General features: G+C 43.0%; 1 protein-coding gene across 1 annotated transcript in view; it reads right to left on the reverse strand.

The window, feature by feature from the left end:
- MAP2K4 (mitogen-activated protein kinase kinase 4) overlaps positions 1-17,042 on the reverse strand; it is a 130,392-nt gene extending 113,350 nt beyond the window's left edge. The window contains exons 1-2 of the mRNA XM_040452933.1: positions 16,997-17,042; positions 14,083-14,115 (exon numbers count right to left, since the gene is read on the reverse strand). Of these exons, the coding sequence (XP_040308867.1) occupies positions 14,083-14,115; positions 16,997-17,042 (79 nt within the window). The remainder of the gene's footprint in view (positions 1-14,082; positions 14,116-16,996) is intronic.
- Positions 17,043-25,079: the final 8,037 nt, after the last annotated feature.

Here is a 25,079-nt window from a genome sequence, read left to right on the forward strand (position 1 = left end):
ACAGCACGCCTCCACCCCCAGTTTAGGGGAGAAGGGGACGAATGTGTAACAATGCTGAGCTTGTCATTTGCCCCCAGCTGGTTTGGAGCTCTCTTTTATACCATCACCCATCACAATTCTTAACAAGGAAGGTCTAACCTGCTAGGCACCTGCACTAATTCCATTCACACAGCATTACTGCTCTTAGGGCGCTGAGAGTTCTGGCCAGGAAGGGGGGAGGTTTACAGCACAGCAGGTCAGTACATAGACATAAGGGACTTCCTGATGGATTTGAGAGCAAATACCCCAATTAGAAAATAAACACAGACTAGGAACAGGTAATGCACAAAGATAGAGTACGCATAGAATAAAAAAAAAACAAAAAACAAAAAACAAAAAACGTCAAATTCTTCTAGTTACTCTAGGTACTCAGCACCCTGTCCAGGTGCTCAGACACTTTAAATCCACATCATGCCTAAAACTCACCCAAATCCACAGGGCATTTATGTTAAGCCTTAAATCTTCCAACACATCAACAAGGGGTCCCACAGAGACAAGTGAGACACAAGTGCTGTGTTGATCAAATCCAACAAAACTTGCCATTCAGAGTGGTCAGTGAGCCTTTCTTCTCCGATGGGTAGGCCATGTGGCAACCTCTGCCTCCCAGTCAGACCCCTCCACACTCTACTTAAGTTCCTCATCAGCTCCCCAAAGTTTCAAGTTACTATGTTACCACGCACCAGTAGCGAGATATTAGGATTTCTGAAAAATCACCCACATAACGAACTCCTACTTTTTGGTAGCATCCTTCTAGTGGGACAGGGCACCTACTACACAAACTTGTGAAAACTGGGTCAAGAAAAGCCAAAAGGCTTGCTCCGGTTTTCATCAATGTCCCAGAGCCCACACAAGTAGCCTCCAGCCCACCTCACTGTCCAGGCAGAGGCAACGCATCGCACAGCAGATATTCTCAGAACGGCTCGCTCGAACTCTAACAAGGAAGCAAAGTGCCCGCCGGTCTTAGGTCGCATTTATTTTTCCTGCTTGGTCAACCCCACAAGATCCTAACAATACCATTTTAACTTCCCGCCACCCATAAATGAAATAAGGACACTAACCATATTGTCTAATGATGCCGTCAGTATTGTTTCAATCAGTGCTTCAAACCTTTTTCGTATGTGCCACGAAGTGAAGGAAAGAGCGCGCGTACGACCCAATGAAGGAAACACAAGCCTGCTCTTGGCTAAAGGCCACTGACCTGAGCTGCAGCGAGTGGCCCCAGGCCGCAGGCCAAGGCATTCTGTGTTTCAGCTGACAGGTAACTTAGCGGTGCCCAGGTTGAGGAGCTAGCAAAACAGTCATATCAGACTTCTCCTTGAAGAGTTTACTTAGAGGAATGTTATTTATTAGCCACAAAGCAAATATTAGTTTCTTAATATTTTTGTCAAACATTAATGTCTTCCCTCATCTTCCTACAATGCCAATAAGGATTCCCACCAGCCATAAATAACTCTTCTAGACCCAATCCTATGTGAATTTCACTAATGAGTAGGTTAGGATAAAGAAAACTGTAAGATACGGGCAATTTAGCATCACAGTGAAGGTACCCATTTGGTCCTGGAGATACAGCATATGAATCTTTTTCACAACACAAAATCAACCGTCCGTTACCAAAATGATACCGGTACCCATTCTTCTTTCCAGGTAAGTATAGATTAGCCCTCCTAGAAAGCTTACAGATCCAAAGCTCTGGGTCTACTGTGTGCAAGGTAGTTTTGCTATAGTGTCTGTGTTGTAATAAAAAATGTATCTGGTACTTGTCCCAAGTACCTGGCACAGACCTCCTATGACCCTTCCAGTACCCGCCCCCCTCCCCAGTGATAGAAGAGTCTTTTGTTATTCATAACAAGCCCCTTTCAACCAAACCAGAGATTGTGCTAATGAGGGGACAGAGGAGAGGGCCTCTCCCACAGGCACTACACACACATAATTTCAGGATGGGATGCTGGTCTCCAGAGAAACAAACCTGGCAAAGAGGAGGGCTACAACTTTTAGCTCCACCCCCTAGCTTCCGTGGAGGGGAGAAGGGCTGGAAACTGAGTTCCATCACCCAATGGCCAATGATTTGATCAACTGTGCCTATGTAATGAAACTCCCATAAACCCTCCCCCAAGAAGGAGTTCCAGGAGTTTCCAGGTTGGTGAACACATCAAAGTACTAGAAGGATGACAAGCCCAGACAAAGTATGGAAGCTCTCTGCCCGCTCTCTCCATACCTAGCCCTACACAGCTCTTCCATTTGACTGTTCCTTAGTTGTCTCTTTTACACTAAACTGATAAACATAAGTACAGTGTTTTCCTGAGTTCCGTGAGCTGCCCTAACAAATAACTCAACCTGGGGGTGGAGTCAGGGGAGCCCTATCTAACTCATGATTGGCCAAGCAGAAGTGTGGGTGCCTAAGTACCCCACTGGCAGCTGGATCTGAAGTGGGGCCATTTGGGGGGCTGACCCCTTTAACGTGGGGATCTGATTCCAACTCCAGCTAGATAGTGTCCAGCAACTGAATTGTTGGACCCCCAGCTGATGTCAGAGAACTGGAGAATGGTTGGGGGTGAGAAAACACTGCAGTGTTAAAATCTGAAACACTGAAAGGTAAAGAAGAGGAGGTCAGTTTCAAGGAATAAATCTTTTCTTATTTCCATGAACATCATGGATTTCTATGCCGTTGATTTTTCTATGCTATCCAAATCTATAAGCAAGCCAAAAACAGGAGGAAAATACCCCAATTCAATTAGAGACAAAGTGAGAAAATGTGGTCTATGAATATATTTTCTCTATCATCTGTCACTGGTCAATTTGTAAACTGAATGGACATATTATCCACCTGTGACGTTGATTTAAGAAAGGTCTTCTTAGAGCAAAGAATGAACATACATGACCACGTTAGGCTAGCTCAGGAAAACCAGATAGAGGGTCTTACCTATTTTTCCTTTCTATGTGGCTGCTTAAGGATCACAGTTTACTTTTTATTCCAAGCTGACTTCACTCTGGGAAGGGAGAACACTAAACTCCCGTGCTGTACTGCCCCACTAGCTTATCCCAAAGCAAAAGTTCACACCAGCATATAAAATTTCACCTGTAATAATCCTTTTTATCATCATATGTTACTAGGAATCCAGACAGGCAACAGCAGGAATCAATGTCTTTCATATATACGATTCTACATATATTTTCATTCAATTAAGGTAATTTGGAGAGCCTTCCGGTAATCTGTTACCACTAAACGGCACTCGTGAATGACAAGAAGGCTTCTACTGACCATTTGTATTGATGCAGAGACAGCCTGCCCTCAAATGTGAGCTGCTCACTGCTATAAAGGGGAATACAAGCCTTTTTCCGGTACCTTCCACTACCTAATGCAGAAGGAAAGCCTGATTTCAAAGATAACTCCCCCAATTCTAAAACACCAGCGGTGGCTCAGCAATCATTTAATAACTGCATAGGAGGGGGGGAAATCACACTATACCATTTTTAAATAGTCATCATTTATCACATAGCCACCATTTATATTTCTTTCTTCAGGAACAGTCAGTATTTGAACATCAGCATCTCCCCACGCGGAACCTAAATGTTCATCCGGATGACTTCTGACCATGGTAATGAGATCCAGCACTCCAAGGACTCAGTATTTTTCCTAACAGCACCTGCCATATCTCAGCAACACAAATATTTCCTGAATAAATGGATAATCCAAGGTCAGGTTTTGCTTCATTTTTCCCCCTCATTGATCAAAATACCTATAACTAGAAATTAAGTTCTCTGAAAAAGTTAGCCAGAAGCTTTAGCTAGAGAAATGCTCCTAACAGAATTGCATGACACATGAATAGTCCACCATGTTACATGCCTTCTATAAATTGAAATTTTTGAAAGGTTAGAATTAAAGTAAGATTAATCAAGAGAGTAAATGGCAAAGAGGGTATGTCGTATCCCTTCTGCTTCCGGAATATATGGCACACGAGAGTATTTTGACGGCAAGTTCTCTAATCAGTTACTGACAAACTGTGCGAGACCAAATCAGTTTCAGAACACCATAAAGGGGAGACTGCAATAATTTAGTTACAAAATGGGTAACTCAACAGGAATCGTAAGAAAGAAGAGCTGGTTAAGAAACTGCTATTACGGAAGGTGAAGAATGACACCTGTTGGACAAGAACACACAGTCACTGAACAGGTTAAGTGCTCCCTGGAACGCAGGAGCTCACCAAGCTTTTTTATACCCTGGTTGAGAACTCATACTTACTTCTATTCTCACCAAACTGCCTTTTGAGGACTAATTCTGGTTCCCAAGTAATGGGAAGGCGAAGCCCTACAGGACCTGAGCCATCTAAGCACTGAACACAAATTAATTTTAAGCAAGGCTGGACTCCAGTTTGGAACTGATCTTAGTTTGGCAGAACTGCTTTCCCATAACCCACAGATTCTTCCTCACCAAAAAACGTCAAGAATTATTTGGCATGTTCTTTAATCATCTTCAGAGATTAAGAAAATTTAAAAAGCTGGGGCGCCTGGGTGGCGCAGTCGGTTGAGCGTCCGACTTCAGCCAGGTCACGATCTCGCGGTCCGTGAGTTCGAGCCCCGCGTCGGGCTCTGGGCTGATGGCTCAGAGCCTGGAGCCTGTTTCTGATTCTGTGTCTCCCTCTCTCTCTGCCCCTCCCCCGTTCATGCTCTGTCTCTCTCTGTCCCAAAAATAAATAAATGTTGAAAAAAAAATTAAAAAAAAAAAAAGCTAAAAAACCCTGGTAACGAAGATGTCGGCTCATATTCCAGGGTATGAAGAAGAGACAGATTTCCAGTTTTAATTCTCTCAAAGTACAGAAAAGCACAATAAACGTCTGTGTATATGTGCGTGCCCACATACACATACGTTCGTATCCTTCAACACTGGTACAGCTAAGTCAGAGAGGATTAATGCTTCATTTAATTTGCATTCGTTGGTATGCCCCAAACACAAATGTTGGGTTTTGGCTGATCATAGCTACTATTTGAAGAGCCCACAGATATTTGGCAGTATGAGTTAACCAGTACCTAACAAAATAATTTGGACAGAAATCATCAACCATGGCCAAAAACAACAGGTGAAAAGCTGATGGGGAACTTTCTCCTATAGGAATCACATGGACAGCACCTAAAACCCAGACATTAATCTTAACAAGAGCTACAGTCAGAAATCATACGCCTTCATAGGGCACCTGGGGGCTCAGTCGGTTGAGCATCCGACTTCGGCGCAGGTCATGATCTCGCGGTTTGTGAGTTTGAGCCCTGCATTGGGTTCTGTGCTGACAGATCAGAGTCTGGAACCTGCTTCGGATTCTGTGTCTTCCTCTCTCTCTCTCTCTCTCTCTCTCTCTCTCTCTCTCTCTCTCTCTCTGCCCCTCCCCAGCTCACACTCAGTCTCTCTCTCTCAAAAATAAACATTTGAAAAAAAAATTTTTAAACATCATGTGCCCCCTGATGTGAGGCAACAAGAAATACCCAGCACCACCTATAAAGCGTTCTTGCCAAAAATGCATATCTCTATGTGATCAAGCCTCTTCCCTAACCACCAATTAACAGAAGCTACAGGGCAAGGAGACACCCATGAAACACTAATAACTAAAAGGATGTAATCAGCCAAACGTGAAACGTGCAAAACGCTACAAAATGCATGACCCAGTTTTTTCAGTGAATAAATGGCAAAGAGAAAAAAGGGGGAACTACTATAAAGAAACAGCAATAGGGGCGCCTGGGTGGTGCAGTCGGTTAAGCGTCCGACTTCAGCCAGGTCACGATCTCGCGGTCCGTGAGTTCGAGCCCCGCGTCGGGCTCTGGGCTGACAGTTCGGAGCCTGGAGCCTGTTTCCGATTCTGTGTCTCCCTCTCTCTCTGCCCCTCCCCCGTTCATGCTCTGTCTCTCTCTGTCCCAAAAATAAATAAACGTTGAAAGAAACAGCAATAAAATGCAGAATGTGTGGACCTTACTGAGATCTCAACTTGAACAAATCAACTGTCAACATGCATCTATATGGCATTTGAGGAGATCTGAGGGGGCTATCTGATAATATTGTTTTGTTTCTTTCACAGTGTGATAACCGCCTGAGGCTCTGCATTTGAGAGTCGTTATCACCGACAAGGCATGTGACTGACATAGATGTGGCCAGAAAAAAATGAAATAATGATAATCTGAACTTGCTTGAAGATATTTCAGTAGAGATAGGTGTAGGGAGGAGGAACGCAAGAAATAAGATTGGCCGTATGTTGGGGCGCCTGGGGGGCTCAGTCGGTTGAGCGCTGGACTTCAGCTCAGGTCACGATCTCACGGTTCGTGAGTTCGAGCCCCGCATCGGGCTTGCTGATGTCGGCACGGTTCCTGCTTGGGATCCTCTGTCCCCCTCTCTCTGCCCCTCCCCTGCTTGCGCTCTCTCTCAAAAATGAATGAACGTTCAAAGATTTTTTTAATAAAAAAAGAAAGAAAATCATTCCTATGAGTACCCACTGTTCTCTTTCAAGAATAAGACACTATTGTTTATAGCGTATAAACTTGACCAGACCAGGGTCACTCACTAGCCGGATGACTTTGAAAAATTTCCTTATTAACCTTTCTGTGCCTCAGTTTCCTCACCCATACTAGTCACTATACCAACCTCACAAGGTTGTAAGGATTAAAGGACTTAACAGAATGTGCTGAGAACAGGGTTTGGCACACAGTGAATGAGCTATTACGATTACTTCTGCCACACAGACTGACTCTACAAGTTCCATCTCTCAAAGAACATAAGCTTCTTCAGAGTAGGCTCTACATCTAACTCTTCTTGAAAGACCCCAGGGCCCCTTATCATTAGCAGTATGTGTGTCTGTTGAGTGTTTCATTTGTGCCCATTTATTTAATCTTGGAAGAGGTGCTCTAAAAGGGGAGCAAGTATGCTTACATACACTTGATTTTCATTTCTGATTAATGTTCACCTAATTCTACCTAATGATCAGATGAACAGCAACCCGGGTGTTTTAAGTTTCTTCTAGTACATCTTTTCATCTAGACACTTGTGTCTCAATTTTGAAAGCACTCGTAAAACCATGTCGTGAGAATTTCAAGTACTTACTATACCTTATTTGAAAACCATCACCCTCAATTTATAAGCTAAATTGAAAACCACTTTGATGGGGCACCTGGGCGGCTCAGTCGGTTAAGCGTCCGACTTCGGCTCAGGTCACGATCTCGCGGTCCGTGAGTTCGAGCCCCGTGTCGGGCTCTGTGCTGACAGCTCAGAGCCTGGAGCCTGTTTCAGATTCTGTGTCTCCCTCTCTCTCTGACCCTCCCCCGTTCATGCTGTCTCTCTCTGTCTCAAAAATTAATAAACGTTAAAAAAAAAAAAAAGAAAACCACTTTGATGGGGTGCCTGGATGGCTCAGTCAGTTGAGCGTCCCACTTCTGCTCAGGTCATGCTCTCCCAGTCTGTGAGTTCAAGCCCCGCGTCGGGCTCTGTGCTGACAGTTCGGAGCCTGGAGCCTGCTTCCCATCCTGTGTCTCCCTGTCTCTCTGCCCCCTACCACCCCACTCATGCTCTCTCAAAAAAATAAATAAACATTTAAAAAATTTAAAAAAAAAAAGAAAAGAAAAGAAAACCACTTTGATGAATTGGAGATCTGGTTGGTAACACCTTCTGGAAACTTTTCCACATCACTTCTGCGCCGTATCTGTCCAGCCACAAAAGTTTTGTCAAACAGCCCTGCACTGCTAATAGCGAAGTTCGACTGGCACATGGGAAACTTTCTGCACTGTGGGAGAATCACTCATTTTTTTCTCATGCAAAAATATCACACACTAAGTTTCTCTGAATGATTATTAAGGTGCAATGGCTATTCAAAACCTTCTTTCTTCTCGCAATGAAAACCATGTTTCAGGAGAAATGAATGTTCCCATTACTTTCCAGATCAAAGATAATCAGGCAACACTCCCCTTGGAATGGGAGGAAGTACTAAGAGAATATGTGAATGTTGCCTCTGCCTACACCGTCACTACAACTCTTGGGCTTTAATTTGTAAACAGCTGTTTTCAAGCAGATGGAGTTTCCATTGGCAGTTTTACCACGAGGCCCGTGAAGATAGTGATGAATCTCCTGGATGCTAGTCGGGCTTATGGCAAATCCTACAAGATCTCATTTTTCAACTAAATTCAGCATATAAACTTAAATATATAAATAAATAGAGGTGCCTGGGTGGCTCAGTCAGTTGGACATCTGACTTCAGCTCATGTCATGGTTTGTGGGTTCGGGCTCCATATCTGGCTCTCTGTTGTCAGCATGGAGCCTGCTTTGGATCCACTGTCTCCCTCTCTCTCTGCACCTCCCCTGTATGTGCTCTCTCTCTCTCTCCCTCTATCTCAAACATTAAAAAAATAAAATCAAATAATAAAAATATAAATATAAGTAATTCTATAGAAATTAAAAAAAAACTTGTTAATCTCCAATAGCAGCGTTGTTTCTTATGACTGCTGAAAAACATAGCTGAGCTTAATAAATTCCAAATGATAAAATTTTAGTCACTGTGTAGATTTTTTGCTACATAAAATGGAAAATTAGAAATTTAATCAGGTATGGGGCACCTGGGTGGCTCAGTTGGTTGGCCGTCCGACTTTGACTCAGTTAATGATCTTGCAGTTCGTGGATTCGAGCCCTGCGTTGGGCTCTCACCACTGTCAGTGGGGTGCCCACTTCTGATTCTCTCCTGCCCCCCTCTCTGTCTGCACTTCCCCTGCTTGCGCTCTCAAAAATAAATAAAACATTAAAAAAAAAAAAGAAATTTAATCAGGTGAATTTCCTAAGCTCTTAGTGTAAAGGTAGAATGGCTTGACTCCCCCTCCAGGTCTTCCTTCGCCTGGTTTACTACACAGCCTACTTCCAATACAATCAAATACTCTCTTGAGCAACACATCATCTTTTACAGACACTTCTTATCAGGTCAGTAAACTTATTAATGACTTCCTCAAATTTCTGCATTCACAAAACATCCTTCCTCCTCTTTATTGTTTCCTTTTTACTATTACCAACTTAAAACCAATTAGGGATCCTTATTGTAAAAGAGTAGTTTCACAATTAAATGAGAATCTGTGGTTAGAATACCTCCACTTTTTTCTCCAAAAATATTCTGATGTGCAGTGTTACCAAAAGCAATCACTACCTGTAATCTAATTTCTATTAGTGACTTCAAGAATGAAAGTCAGCTCTGGAGCACATAACTTTCTACATAAAGCTCCTGTCGGGGCACCTGGATGGCTCAGTAGGTTGTGTCTGCCCTGTGATTTAGGCTCTGGTCATGATTTCAGGATTCATGAGCTCAAGCCCCACATCGGGCTCTGTGCTGACAACTCAGAGCCTGCTTGGGATTCCCCCCCCTTTCTGCCCCTCCCCCATGCTGTCTCTAAATAAATCAAAAGAAAGAAAGAAACGAAGAAAGAAAGAAACATCCTGTTGCTTATGCAAACATCCCCAAGTAAAACAATTTTTAAAAGCTACTAAAAAAGTTTTTAAAGCTACCAAAAGTATAAAAGCTACAAAACTCAATACTACCCAAATTTGTCATCAGCCAAGACCTCTACAGCCATGGGATCCTTAATGAGTCTTCTCATCCAAATAAGAAAATCAGAATGCTAACACACTAGGGTAAATATGACATCTATGAAAGCACTTCTCAAAAAGTGTTTCTAGGTAAATCTTCCCCCACCAACAAACAAACAAACAAACAAAAACAAAAACAAAAAAAAACACTGGTTTTATAAACCAAAGCAAATCATGTTCTAAAGAACCATGTTTACAAGTTCTCTGATTAAAGCCATCGAGATATGATCATTCAAAACTTGGTCGTAAGTCACATAAACACCTTTACAAGTACAGAATCATGATCTCCAAATGATGAATGATGAATTAATCAACCTTCTAAACATAAGCACTCTCAATCAGAAAGAGTATCTTTCCCTGAAGTAGTCTTTCGTTTAGACTTCAGAATAATTTGACAATCCAACAGGGTTAAGAGAAACATAACACCGTTGTCTTAAATAATTGTAACTTCATTTGTTTACTTATTAACTTACATACTAACTTTATATAGAAAAAAACCAAAAAGCAAGTAAATGCAAACTATAATTGATCAAAAGAAGGCCATGAGATGCAAAGTGGATTTTTATTGACGATCTGTAAAAATCCGGTTCCAAAATTAAAAGTGATCTCACACCGTGTGCGAAAACACCCCCCACACATTTCCAGTAAAGCTCCACTAACTTGTAACAGGCGATTGTGATACACTCATTGGAATAGTGATAACACAGTATGAAAAACAAAAACTATGTGAAAGTTAAACAATGGGAAAAAGTGAATCCTTCAGAGCTTCCATTAGTCATCAGAATCATCTTACAATAAGTCTTTCTGACTTATGACGGAGAATCAATCAAGCATGTGAGGCCACTGCACGCACTCACTGGGTTCTTCACGATAATTCTGTGCTCTTTGCGCTCCGTCCCCTCCTACAACTACCGTATGCACAGAAGTGTTTTTAATGAACTAAATCTAAGTCCTTCTGAGAATTCTGAAACATCCTGAGAATAAGATGGGAGATTCTGGCCCTACAGGAAGTCCTATTCGATGAGAAAACGCTACCTGCGCGATTTCAAGCCCTTTAGTTTTAAAGAGACAGTGACCGCCTTTAACATAAAGTCAGTGTCTATATCCCAAACGTAAGCCTGGTTGTCTACAAACATTACAAAGTTGTACTTTAATCTTTAGGACAGGACCGATCTTGGGAAAAAGTTAATGTACGTAAGCAACTGGAAAGTTAAACGTTTAGTACAAAAATAAATACCGTCAACTTAGAGCCGGCCATCCCTACCAACATCCCTGCTCCAACCCTCCCTTTACTTGAGTCTTCCGCTGAGGTCCCAGCCAGCAGAGAGCTCTGCTTAACTCCAAAGTAGGGCAGGCCCATCACTTGATCTTTGAGCCCCGTTCTCCTCCAATCAGGAAAGCAGCTCTCAGGAGACCCACGGCACCCCCACCCCCACCCCCACCCAGCCCCATGCTGCTCTCTCTCACAACAGCAGGGCAGACGTGCCCTGTACCCCTGCCTCCTGCACCACCTCACCCTGCGTTCAGCTGCTAATCAATCTGTAGCATCAGCAGCTGAACACTCAGAATCAAACCCGGATCAACTCAGGTCCACTACACTAAGAGTCAGCAAGGGCAGTGACCTATTCGTTTCCGGACCCATCGGCTCCCCCACTTTCTGGTACCGAGGCGTGCAACAGGTGCTTCGTGAATGAACGTATCAAACGGTGTTGAATCCCAAAAGCTGGAAAACAAAGAGGAGGATGTCCCAAAGTGAGAGGGGGGAAAAATAAAAAAGGAGATGTGAGAAGGCAGTGAAGACAACCCAGAAGTGAGAATCAAAGTGGGAGTATTGTATATATATGCTTCCTTGTTCGATTCCTCCGGGTTCCAGGCAGGCAGCACCACAAATCTGCCGTTTCTGTAACAACGGAGAAGGGACAGAACCATTTAGACAGTCCAAAGGCACTTTTAATCTAGCTACAGAGCTTTTTATGGACACTGCATACACAACTTTAAGCTTAACAAAATCAGTACATCTCTCTGGTTTTACGTCCACAACTGGACTAAGTTAGAAAAAAGGGCAACAATGTGAATGCAGCTTTACATTTTTTAAATGTCAGCATTTTTCTTAGATTAAATGTTGCCAATATAGAAAAACTAAAAATTATAATAATTAAAGAGAAACATTTTGTTAAAATATAAGCGAAAGCAAAAAATTATCATAGTAAGTGTATTAAAATTAAAATAGCATAAAATAGAAGTTGTAACTTCGTTATACACAGATATATATCAAATATGGGCAGGCAATTGTATAATATCTTTAGTTTAAGGTAAGAGAAGGATAATAATGAACCGATTAAAAAATTGTGATCCTAGGGTCTGTGTCATGAGTGAGCCATTCAAGAAACACATTGCTTGCTAACTACATTTCAAAGGAAGTCACAATGTTCAATCAATGGAAATTATAAACATTTTGATTCCATCAGAAAATGTTAGGGGTGCCTGGGTGGCTCAGTTGGTTAAGCCTCTGACTCTTGATTTCAGCTCAGGTCATGATCTCACAGTTTGTGGTTCGAGCCCTGCATCGGGCTCTGCACTGACAGTGCAGAGCCTGCTTGGGATTCTCTCTCTCCCTCTGTCTCTCTCTGCCCCTCCCTCGCTTGCTCACGCTCTCTCTCTCACTCACTCTCTAATATAAAAAAATAAACATCAAAAAATATTTTAAAAAATTGTTAAACCAGTACATCTTAAATGTTCTCAGCACAAAAAAAAGAATATTAATTATGCAAGGTGAGGGAGGTGTTGACTAACCCTACAGCGATCATCATTTTGCAACATACAAGTTATCACATTGTACACCTTAAGCTTACATAATTACAAGTCAATTACATCTCAATAAAGCTGGGGGAGAAGAAGGATGTCTATCAAAAAGTGGCCACCATTCTTCCTCACTCTGTGAATAAATACGATGAAACTAGTTACATTATATTTGGGGATTTTTTTTTTATGTTAACTGAAGAATAGTCTCCTTGAGTGGGGAGTTCTTAACTGCATTTATACAAATGATATTTAAGTTTAAAATGCGTTTGCTGGGGCGCCTGGTTGGCTCAGTCGGTTGAGCGGCCAACTTCAGCTCAGGTCAGGATCTCACGGTCTGTGAGTTCGAGCCCCGCATCAGGCTCTGGGCTGATGGCTCAGGGCCTGGAGCCTGCTTCCGATTCTGTGTCTCCCTCTCTCTGACCCTCCCCCGTTCATGCTCTGTCTCTCTCTGTCTCAAAAATAAATGTTAAAAAAATTAAAAAAAAAAAAATAATAATAAATAAAATGCGTTTGCTGGGGCACCTGGGTGTTTCAGTCAGTTAAGCATCTGATTTCAGCTCAGGTCATGATCTTGTAGTTCATGAGTTCGAGCCCCGCATCGGGCTCTGTGCTGACAGCTCAGAGTCTGGAGCCTGCTTCAGATTCTGTGTCTCCCTCTCTCTCTGCCCCTCCCCCACTTGCGCTCGCTCTCTCTCTCTCTCTCTCTCACAAATGAATAAATGTTAAAAAAAATTTTTTTAAACAAATAAATAAATAAGACGCATTTGTTGGGGGCATCTAGGTGGCTCAGTTGGTTAAGTGGCTGGCTGGCTCCTTATTTCAGCTCAAGTCATGATCTCATGGTCATGGGATCAAGCCCCACATCAGGTTCCACACTGAGTGTGGAGACTGCTTGAGATTCTCTCTCCCCGCCTCTCTCTCTGCCTCTCCCTCCTCTCAAAATGTATAAATAAATTTTAAAATGTTTTTAATGCATTTGTCTTAGCTTTATAAGTTTTGCTTGTTATTGAATAGAAAACTTACTCTGCATTCTTTTAAGACTGGTGTCCTAATAGAGAACACTAGTCCAATTGAGGTAGGGGGAGGCAGGAGGAAGAAACAAGCTTCGTTTCAAAGAAAAAAATGAAAACACTCTATGTGTATGGTTCCAAAAAATCAACCTTAAATCATGAAATCTCTGAGTACCATTAAATACTCTGCACCACAATCTTAAAAGAGAACTTTCCTCAGCTTGTAGTTTGCATTAGGTGAAATCCAAATACCTATGCATATCTTTTCATAACTCATCCACATAAATATACCTTTCCATACCTGTATAAATCTTTCCAAATCTACTATGATTTCTATATGTATATACATCTGAATATCTGCAAGTTATCTGCACATCTATATACAACTTTCTATACCTACAAGCATTTGAATACCTGTATGTATCTATTTCAATTTTGAGCAAAAACAATTTACAATCAAGAATAGATTATTATTATTATTATTATTATTATTGTATTTGGAAAAAGAATGAGAAATGGAAGCTCTTTGAGTGTAAAATCGCCATGGTTGGTTAGTTGAAACAATTGTGGACACATTCCCAATACCAAGATGGATGTGAAAAAAAAAATAAGTAGCATAAGATCATAAAATTTGTAGCTTACTTTGTGCCTTTTCACAGAAGTTTATCTGAAAGCCTAAAGTAAAAGAGATAAGTTCCAGTTCATTGACTGTAAATCAAACAAACCAAAATTAAAACATGACATTGCATTCTTATATCACATTTGAATAAAACTGATTCAGGAACAGTTCGAATCACATACCCCCCCACTAGCAAAGCGAAAACTCTAACACGTGAGCTTTCTTTTAAAAAGTCAGCTCTCTCTGGGGTAGTACTTTATTAAATGAAGCTGAAATTAGATTGAAATTCTAAATTCTGCAATTACCTTAATGTTTCACATCTATTGGATGAACAGAATAGCCATTAGCCCTTGGAAGTCAAGAGTAACTTTTAAAGTAATCTTATCAATGCTTTCAATCTACAAATTCAGAACATGTTACAAGTGACTTTCATTAATCCTAATTGCTGACTTAACACTATCTGTGATTAACTACTACCCCTGATTCAAAAGCTTCAAAAGCAGTTCATAAATTATGAAATCTAAACCAAAGCAACATTTTCTAGTCAATTCGCTAACCTCACTGGTAAAATCATGAACTAATGGTAAAATCATTACTGAGGTAAAATCATAAAATAATGATTAACTACTCAACTTCTTCTAGGAGGCCTGAGCGGGGGTGGTGTCCCTAGGAATGATATGCAGGGCAGGACCTTACAAGTTACAGGAAGAAAACCTGTGAAAATCTCCTTAGGAACGTGAGCACATTTCCCAAATCCAGCTGGACCTGATTACGCCTTATGTATTCATTTATATAGATGTTAATTTTTTGTAAAATGCACCCAGTAAAAATAAGCTGTTGACAACAAAATATTTAAAGTTCTTAAATAAAATATTTAAATATTCTTAAGATATTCTTTCACCCCCTTGCTTTAGGGGGTGAATGCCTGGTTTTCTCAATAGTCCACCTATGAGTGCATTTATTAATGCCTTCAGAAACAACATGGGAAATTCAGAATGAGTATCACTACTCATTCTGTATTTATGGGAATTCAACCAAAACTTCTAGGAAAAGAGCCAGGACTAAAAGAAGCATGTGTTTAAGTACTCTCCCATCCAATTATCAGAATGCTTAGGATTCTAAGATAAAGATATCACCTATCAGGTACAATACCAGAAAAATCCCAACGTAGCTACTTTGCCCAAGAGTAACCCACTGCTTACTAGCTAACCACACAAATGCCAACACAGGGGGAGTGGGCACCGGGGAGCTCTGGGCTGGAGGACCCAGGGCAAACCTGGAGGCAGCTACCCCTCAAGTTCAACTTGCTGCCCCAGCAGATGTGTGGCAGAAACAGACTTCAGAAAGAAAAAAAGTCGGAGATCCGTGGTCCTTGTAAGCCTAAGCAACTAAAAGCCAGCCCAGCCACCGTCCCACGGGCCCAATGAGGTGAACACAGGTCGGAAGGAGAGGAAACTGGCTCTCTGTTAGCAGCAGTGGCATAGAGAGCACAGAGGAACCCCAGCCTCAGGTCGGAAGGCGGGTCTCCAGCTCTCCCTGCTGAGCTGAAGGCAAAATCCGCCTGACAGCTGGAGGGGAAACTGATGAAAGACTGAAACAAGTTGAAGGCAACAGTCACTCTTCTCTTTTCAGCTCTAAATATAGTTAGTGTTCGCTACTAGTTAGCAAAATTAAAGGGAAGCAGGAGAGGAAAACAAAATAACAATATGAATGGAGAAAGGAGCAAGAAAAATAAACTTGAAAGATACAAGAAAAAGAAGGAGTTGGGGCTGTTTGCACAACTGCTAAAAATAAGTTACAAGGTAATTTTAAGAAACAGAAAAAAAATGCTTAAATGTATATGTAACTGATAATGTTACAATGTCACCAATTACTGCTCTAACCACATAGGAGGTTAAATCCACCTTAGATACAGGAATCAACGCAGGTAGATAAAAAGGGAGGAGGCTGAAATGCTCACCACCTAAGTACAGACTTGTTCTTTTTATCTAGTTACGGATACAGTGACCAGGTGAACGGATCTGTCCATTTCTGCATTACTTCTCCCTCAGAAAAAACTTGCGGGTGGCTCAGTGGGTTGAGCTGAGGTTCAGCTCAGGTCACGATCTCACAGTTCATGAGTTCGAGCCCCGTGTTGGGCTTTGTGCGGACAGTGCGGGTGTGCTTCAGATTCTGTCTCCCTCTCTCTCAAAAATACAAATTTTTGAAAATAAAATTAAAAAAGGCTTGCTACTAGACGCGGAGTTCACAGGCAAGGAGGGTTAAACTAACTCAAACATAATGGCTCACCTTGGAATCCCACTTAATCCTATCAATTAAACCAGACAAAAGGCTATTAGCTAAATCTTTCTAGAGCTCCCCTAGCTCATTAAACTCAAAGGGCAGGGAGGGGCCAAGGGGACCACCAGCAACCTCGTCCGAGAACAGAAAGGTTGGAGGAAAGAAATGATGAGGAAAACTTCCAATATTCTCAGCTTTATAAAAAGCCAGTTTGTGGCTAGGCTATAATTAGTCCATCACTATTCATTCACAAATGTTCAATTTTTGAGGTCACCCGTATCTCAATTCTGTCTTTCCACGCACTCACTTCATGTACTACAACCCCAGGAGCACAAGGTACCAGTTCAATTGCTGGTAACCAGGTAATTTTGAAAATCTCAGGGGCCTCCTCCCACTTTTTTTATCCTGGTATCTGTAGGCTGGGACTAAATTTTACACGATCCTCCGCTTTGAATCTTTTCATTTTATCTGGTCCCAGGTAAGTTTATTTGCATTAAATCTTAACCCCCCCCCCAACCAAGACTAAATACCCAGATGTATACATATGACAATGTGTTAGGAAGCGGTCAAGAGAATTGGACTCTGTGGGGCTTTCTCCTCCCCTTTCTCACGGGGCCACCCTCTTTCCCACACTCCTCCTCAACCTCACGCTCTTACCCCAATCGTGAGAGCCCTTCACTGGCCAGGACTGGAAACCTACCATTATGGTATCTGCCAAAGTGAGCTTGTCTGCATTAGTTTAGAAGGCCATGTAGGAGGTGAGCAAGTGTACACCAAAACAAAAGGCAGAGAGTATTTGAGAAAGTAGAACACGAAATAAAAAATGTTAATCCAGGGTCCTAGTTCCAACTGTGAAAGTCAAGTCATTTCACCTGAACCTCCGTTTCCTCCTTAAACTATAAAATTAAGAATAATAATGAGGGGGGTGTCTGAGTGGTCCAGTCAGTTAAGCATCCCACTTCGGCTCAGGTCATGATCTTGCAGTTCATAAGTTCGAGCCCTGCATCGGGCTCTGGAGACTGCTTAATTCTGTGTCTCCCTCTCTCTCTCTCTCTCTCTCTCTCTCTCTCTCCCCCTCTGCCTTTCGGTGGCTCACACTCTGTCTCTCTGTTAAAAACAAACATTAAAAAAAATTAACCAAAGCAAAAATGAGCTATTGGAACCTCATCAAAATAAAAAGCTTCTGCACAGCGAAGGAAACAATCAGCAAAACTAAAAGGCAACCGACAGGATGGGAGAGGATATTTGCAAATGACAGATCAGATAAAGGGTTAGTATCCAAAATCTATAAAGAACTGATCAAACTCAACACCCCCAAAAAACAAATAATCCAGTGAGGAAATGGGCATAAGACATGAACAGACACTTCTCCAAAGACATCCAAATACGAATCAAAACCACAATGAGATAGCACCTCACACCCGTCAGAATGGCTAACATTAACAATTCAGGCAACAACAGACGTTGGCGAGGATGCAGAGAAAAAGGATCTCTTTTGCATTGTTGGTGGGAATGCAAGCTGGTGAGGCCACTCTGGAAAACAGTATGGAGGTTCCTCAAAAAACTAAAAATAGAACTACCCTACGACCCGGCAATTGCACTACTAGGCATTTATCCACAGGATACAAGTGTGCTGTTTCTAAGGGACATATGCACCCCATGTTTCTAGCAGCACTATCGGCAACAGCCAAAGTATGGAAAGAGCCCAAATGTCCATCGATGGATGAATGGATAAAGATGTGGTGTGTGTGTGTGTGTGTGTTTGTGTGTGTGTATACATATACATATATACATATACATATACATATACATATACATATACATATGTACATACACACGATGGAGTATTACTCAGCAATCAAAAAGAATGAAATCTTGCCATTTGCAACTACCTGGATGGAACTAGAGGATATTATGCTAAGTGAAATTAGTCAGTCAGAGAAAGACAAATATCATATGACTTCACTCATATGAGGACTTTAAGATACAAGACAGATGAACATAAAGGAAGGAAAGCAAAATTAATAGAAAAATAGGGAGGAGGGGAGCCTGAGTGACTCAGTCAGTTGAGCATCCAACTTTGGCTCAGGTCATGATCTCGCGATTCGTGGGTTCGAGCCCCGAGTCGGGCTCTGTGCTGACAGCTCGGAGCCTGGAGCCTGCATGCATTGGATTCTGTCTCCCTCTCTCTCTGCTCCTCCCTGCTCACGCTCTCTCAAAGATGAATAAACATTAAAAAAAAAAAAAAAAAAAAAACAGGGAGGGGGACAAAACATAAGAGACTCTTAAATATGAAGAACAAACAGAGGGTTCCTGGAGGGGTTGTGGGAGGGGGGATGGGCTAAATGGGTGAGGGGCACTAAGGAATCTACTCCTGAAATCACTGTGAAATCAGCAGTATATGCTAACTTGGATGTACATTTAAAAAATAAATTTTTAAAAATTAAAAACAAACAAGAATAGTAATCAGGTAATCTTATCTTAGAATTTGGGAACAGTGTGTCGACACCTGCTATGCCTGTGAAACGGCCCCGTGGGGCTTTGCATTATCCCGGGTCCCCTTCTCTGGGTTGATGGTATAACCCAGCGAGGGCGCGGGACAGGGGCATCGGTGGTTTCCAGCTCCCCCGGCAGTTCCTTCCAGCTCCCTCACAGCCGAGTCTGGTACTGCTGAAAACGGACTACGGGCTGCAGTATACATCCACACTAGCGGAAAGAAAATCAGAGCCTGGGGCGTCTGGGTAGCCCGGTCGGCTGGGCGTCTGGCTCTTGATTCCAGCTCTGGTCACGACCTCATGGTTTTGTGAGTTCGAGCCCTGGATGGGGTCTGCGTTGACAGTGCAGAACCTGTTGGGGACTCTCCCTCTCTGGGACCGCCCCTCCCCTGCTCCCACTCTCTGTCTCTCTCGAAATACATAAACTTAGAGAGAGAGAGAGAGAGAGAGAGAGAAAGCAAGAAAGAAAAAGGGAAGGAAGGAAGGAAGGGAGGGAGGGAGGGAGGGAGGGAGGAAGGAAGGGAGGGAGGGAGGGAGGGAGGGAGGAAGGAAGGAAATCAGAACCCCCTTACTGGGCCAGCCCATAGAGCAAGCTACCCAGTCTGGCTTCCAACAGGAACAGGAAGAGCCTCGTGTGTGCTGCTTTCCAAAATCAACCTCAAAATTGTGGCATGTGGCCCCAACTGCAGAGTTATTCAGAGTACATCATTAGGGCTCTAACATCTAAGGACTGATCTCAGCTTGTCCAAAATTTGTGTTTTCGTTGTGCTCAAGAGCGGTTTCCGCAAGATTTGCTTCCTGCTGTGCTGCTTCCTGCCTCCCCTTGCTTCACCATTCACTAACTGCAAAGGGGAGCCACCCTAATTCACTAATTCCAGCTTGCCTGCATCATCCAGAACCATTCGTGATTTCATAAATACTGATCAAATCCGGGGTGCCTGCAGAGCTCAGCTGACTTCAGCTCAGGTCAGGGTCTCATGGTTTGTGGGTTCGAGCCCCGCGTCAGGCTCTGTACTGACAGCTCGGAGCCTGGAGCCTGCCTCAGATTCTCTCTCTCTCTCTCTCTCTCTCTCTGCCCCTCCCCTGCTCATGTTCTTTCCCTCTCAAAAATAAATAAACAATTTAAAAAAATAGCAATCAATCCTCTCCAAAGTTGTTTTTAACTCAGGATCTTGTCAGTCCTCCTAAGCCATTTCTTTTTTCTGCCTGTGGCCAATAAACTGCCCCATTGACTCTTTGGCTATGTAACTAAAGGCTATATTATCATCTCCAACCTGTTCACTGAAGCCCCAGTGTACCTGGGCGGGGCAATTTATGGCTGTGACTGAGGCAAGTATCGAACCTCCGTGAGCCTCCATTTTCTCATCTGCAGAACACAAGAATACTACCCAAAAGTGCTTTGTGATGATTAACACATCTAAACTGTCCAGCACTGCGCCTGGACTAGACGTTATTACTACCACAGTAATTACTCCTGGTCCCTCCCTCAGGTGAGCAATGGCTGTGGCACCTTCCCCATCGGGACCAGCTCCGCCCGCACAAAACCAGTCGCGCTCCTCTCACTTCCTGTCACCCTAAGGGAGGAAACAGGGAGGGACTCCAGACAGCACGGGGATCCCCACCCCGGGCTCTACATTCTGCCACAGCCCTTCCTAGACACAGCCTGGTGTCCTGGTGTCCACGAAGGTGGATAGTTTCCCTGGCAGGACCCCAACCCAGATCTCAGGGATACCGGCATCCATCAGGGGGAGCCACTCAGTGTCACTTAGTTTCTTCAGCGAAGTCAGACAATGAAGCATCACCAAATATGTCTGGCAATGCCTTTCTGGTTTCCCCCCTTTCAAAAATTTTGTCGGAGCGATCTTTGGTCAGCAGAAACAAGGCAGGCCCTGAAAAAGCTGCTGTGGTGTCTACCTCGATCATCTTTCCACGTCGTGGAGAATGAGGTGCCATTCAGGAATCCAGCTGTAGCAATGGCATCGTCTTTCCAGGGGCCCGTCTTGCGTCAACTACTAACCGATGCTCCCTTTGACTGTGTATCCCCAAATTAGGCACTTGTCACTCCTGGCCCTCGAATCATTTCGAGAAGCACACGTTACTTCTCAACTTTGCCAGGAGTGTGAGGAGACACATGAAGACTGTGTCTCCTCTTCTGGAGCTGGGGGGTAAGGGTAGAAACAAAGCAGAGACAGTCATTTGCCCCAGATGACAGACCTCGTCAGGATGGTGACATCAATTATGAACTCTTTTGCTGACTGGGTTCCTTTGCCGTGGCATGTGTAGTGTTGAAAGAGTTCCACTACCTTTCACATCTATACTGCCCACCCCCCCCCGGGCCAATGCGTAATTAAAATGTTCCAGGGGCGCCTGGGTGGCTCAGTGGGTTAAGTGTCTGACTTCGGCTCAAGCCATGATCTCACAGTTCGTGGGTTCGAGCCCCACATAGGGCTCTGTGCCGACGGCTCAGAGACTGGAGCCTGCTTCGGATTCTGTGTCTCCCTCTCTCTCTGACCCTCCCCTGCTTGCACTCTGTCCGTCTGTCTCTCTCTCTCAAAAGTAAACATCAAAAAAAAATTTTTTTTAGGGCACCTGGGTGGCTCAGTCGGTTAAGCATCCGACTTCAGCTCGGGTTATGATCTCATGGTTCGTGGGTCCGAGCCCCATGTGGGGCTCTGTGCTGACAGCTCAGAGCCTGGAGCCTGCTTCAGATTCTGTGTCTCCCTCTCTCTCCCTCTCTCTGCCCCTCTCCCACTCACTCTGTGTCTCTCTCAAAAAGAAATTTTAAAAAAATGTTTAAAAAAGAAAAACGCCCCCTAATTCAAAATGCTGCTGTCGACCCTCCAGCAAGTTTAGAACTGTGACATAAAAAGGAGCATCAGGAAGGACAAGGCTCCAGAAACAACCCAAACATGGCTGGCGGCTTAGAGCTCCCACCCCCTGACTGCAACTTAAAATAATCTCCCCTTTCTATTCCTGAATCTGCATCTCTGCTGGCAAACATTCTTCCTTCAGACCTGATGGCTGAAATGACTTAGAGCTCAGAGAACCTGTGTGAAACTGTGTTATTGACCAGGAAGAAGAAAGGCTGGGTTAAAACCTGCCTCCGCTGGCGCAAATTACCTGAAGTGGTCAGTTCACTAATCTACAAAAGGGGACTGTGCCCACCTCCCCTTCGAGGGTGCTGGTGAGCATCAAATTAGGTAGAGACCATGGAAAAGACCTGTGTTAACTATCAGTTTAAACCTGAATTACAGTTTCCCAGGTTGTGTAATTTGGGCCGCATCTCTACCTCTGAGACATGGAGGTCGCAGAGGAGACTGACCTGGATTACGTATGAAGGAGCTGTGATCTCCTGACCCCTAGAAATCAGGGAAACTCTATGCGCCCAAATCCATCCAGGCTCTCTGATTAGGTAAACAAAGTGGAAGGAAAAGAGACATTTCTGAAAGAAGAAAACAGGACTCAAAACACAGGGTTAGCTAATATCCCATCTCAAAACAAGTTTCAGGACACATTCACTAGAAAGCACGTGAGAGGGAAAGGTGAGAAAGTGTGTTGAAAGCATGGTTTTTCTACTTTTTGTCTTTGAAGATCAGGATTGCTTGATTTTTTTTTAAATTTTTTTTTTAACGTTTATTTATTTTTGAGACAGGGAGAGACAGAGCATGAACAGGGGAGGGTCAGAGAGAGGGAGACACAGAATCTGAAACAGGCTCCAGGCTCTGAGCTGTCAGCACAGAGCCCGACGCGGGGCTCGAACTCACGGACCGCGAGATCATGACCTGAGCCGAAGTCGGCCGCTTAACTGACTGAGCCACCCAGGCGCCCCAGGATTGCTTGATTTTTAAGAGAACACAGAAATGCAGTGTGCTTTGCGGGGGGACCAATTTGCTATAAGCTGCATTTGTTTCAGGTTATGTCAAATAAACGGTAGAGAAATAGTACTCAGCACACTGGGAAGAAAAGGCAAGAAATTCTAGGGTTTGGAACTATATCCACTGTCTGCACAGTTCAGTTCTTTAAAATCCAGATAAAGGAATCTCCCCGTAGTTCTTGAAAACCACAGACTAACTGGTAAAACAAATAGTCAAATATAATCACAGATAGGGTGCTTCCCACATCTTTTATGTATTTCAATATTACTGGGAGAAAAAAAAGTGCATTGATTTTAAATCTTCATTTTTTTCTTAACAGATATGCGTCATTACACTTGAAAGTTTTGTGTGTTTATTCTTGCATTTTTTTTTATTATTGAGGTATAGCTGACATTACATTAGTTTCAGGTGTACAACTTAATGAGTTGATACGTGTATATCTCCAAAAATGGTCACCATAGTAAGTCTTGTTAACATCCATCGCATACACAAACAACTTTTATTCTTGTGATGAGAACTTTTAAGATTTGCTGTTAGCAGCTCTCAAATACACAATATGGCATTATTAATCATAGCTGCCAGGCCGTACATTATTTTGTGTGTGCTTAAGGACAATCAAGCTATCATCCTTTCACTTAAAATGGTATTTATATGGGTGCCCTGGTGGCTGAGTCAGTTAAGCATCTGACTCTTGATTTCCGCTCGGGTCACGACCTCACAGCCGTAGGACTGAGCCTCGTGTCAGGCTCTGCACTGACAGCGTAGAGGCTGCTTGGGATTCTCTGCGCCCCCCCCCCCAAAATAATAAACATTTTTTAAAAATTGATATTTATTAACTGTTCAGGTGAAGCTAAGTAGGTAAGGACTGGACTGGTCCATAAGTTTTGTTACACGTCTGCATTTAAGACCCAAGAAGAAAAAAGGAAAAACTGCCTGCCTAGAACAGCTCATTATGAGAGGTACCTACAATGTATACTTTACATTGTATACAATGTATACTTGGTAAACTTTGTATACAATGTATACTTTGTAAACTTTGTATGCTACAATGTATACTTTAGGACTATTTCCTGTAACAAGTACTTTACAAATGCCTCCAGAACTGATCCTTCAGAATCAATTGCAGGCTCTAACTATTCTAACCACATTTAAACTACCAGAATAAAGTTTAAGGAAGTTTTATATATTCCACTGCTTTAAGTCTTCTAGAATAAACTTCTTGTGTTTATGAGAGCTTTCAAATCTATACATTTTAAGCAAATAGTAACTCCAGGAGGTAAATAACCATGTCTAATAATAATCCTTTTTTCTGATAGTTTATAATTTTCCAAACATTTCCATGTGCATTACTCTAATAACGTGACCCTCACAACAGCCCGGCCATATGGGTATTATTCCTATTTTAGCAGATGAGAAACTCAGAGTTCAGAAAAGGTGAGTAAATGCCCCAAGTCACAGCGCCTGCAGAGGAGTGAGCAGTTTCCTGAATCCAAGTAGAATAAAGACCCATCAGGGATATTCTTAAAGGAAAGGCTCAATAATGAAAAGCAGAAATCAGCAGATTGGTGAGAAGGGTGGGACCCAGTAATAATGAAGCTAAAGAAACTGTGTAGTAGATCATGAGGGGTTAGGGACTCGTCTACTAATAGTGAAAGAGACTATTAATGACACCATATTACAAACAACGCATTGTTGCTATTAACAATGATGATGGAGGGAGGCGCCTGGGTGGCTCAGTGGGTCAAGTGTCCGGCTTCGGCTCAGGTCATGATCTCACAGTCCGTGAGTTCGAGCCCCTCGTCGGGCTCTGTGCTGACAGCTCAGAGCCTGGAGCCTGCTTCGGATTCTGCGTCTCCCTCTGTCTCTGCCCCCCAAATAAACATTAAAGAAAAAAAAAACATTAAAACAATGATGATGGCTAACATGTATCACATCCTTACTATGTCAGACCCGTGCCCTACATGCATTCACAAAGAACCTGTGAAGTGAGCATTATTCCTACTTTCCAACTGAAAACCTGAGGGTTAGAGAGGTTGAGTATCTTGCCCTAGGTCACAAAAATCTTAAATCCTGACAAGGGGATTCAAATCCAGGACTCCAGAGCTCTTAAATGTTATGGCATTAGGGAAACAATACTTCCCAATGTGGACCACACTCTTGGGTCACAAACGTCAAGCCATGAAAACAGTGTACAGGGTTATCCAGTGCCCAGCACAGAGCTTATCACACAGAAGGACCTCACATGTCTGTTAGATGAAATGTATTCCATAAGTCCTGCAACTAGCTGTTTGAAAGAGGAGGGTCATTAACACCTCCCAGGAAGGCAATGTTTTACAGGGCAGCAAGTAGAAACAGATTGGAGGAAGGGGG

The sequence above is a fragment of the Herpailurus yagouaroundi genome, unplaced genomic scaffold (genome assembly GCF_014898765.1).
Source record: "Herpailurus yagouaroundi ecotype Mexico unplaced genomic scaffold, PumYag 208, whole genome shotgun sequence".
Lineage (NCBI taxonomy): Eukaryota > Metazoa > Chordata > Mammalia > Carnivora > Felidae > Herpailurus > Herpailurus yagouaroundi.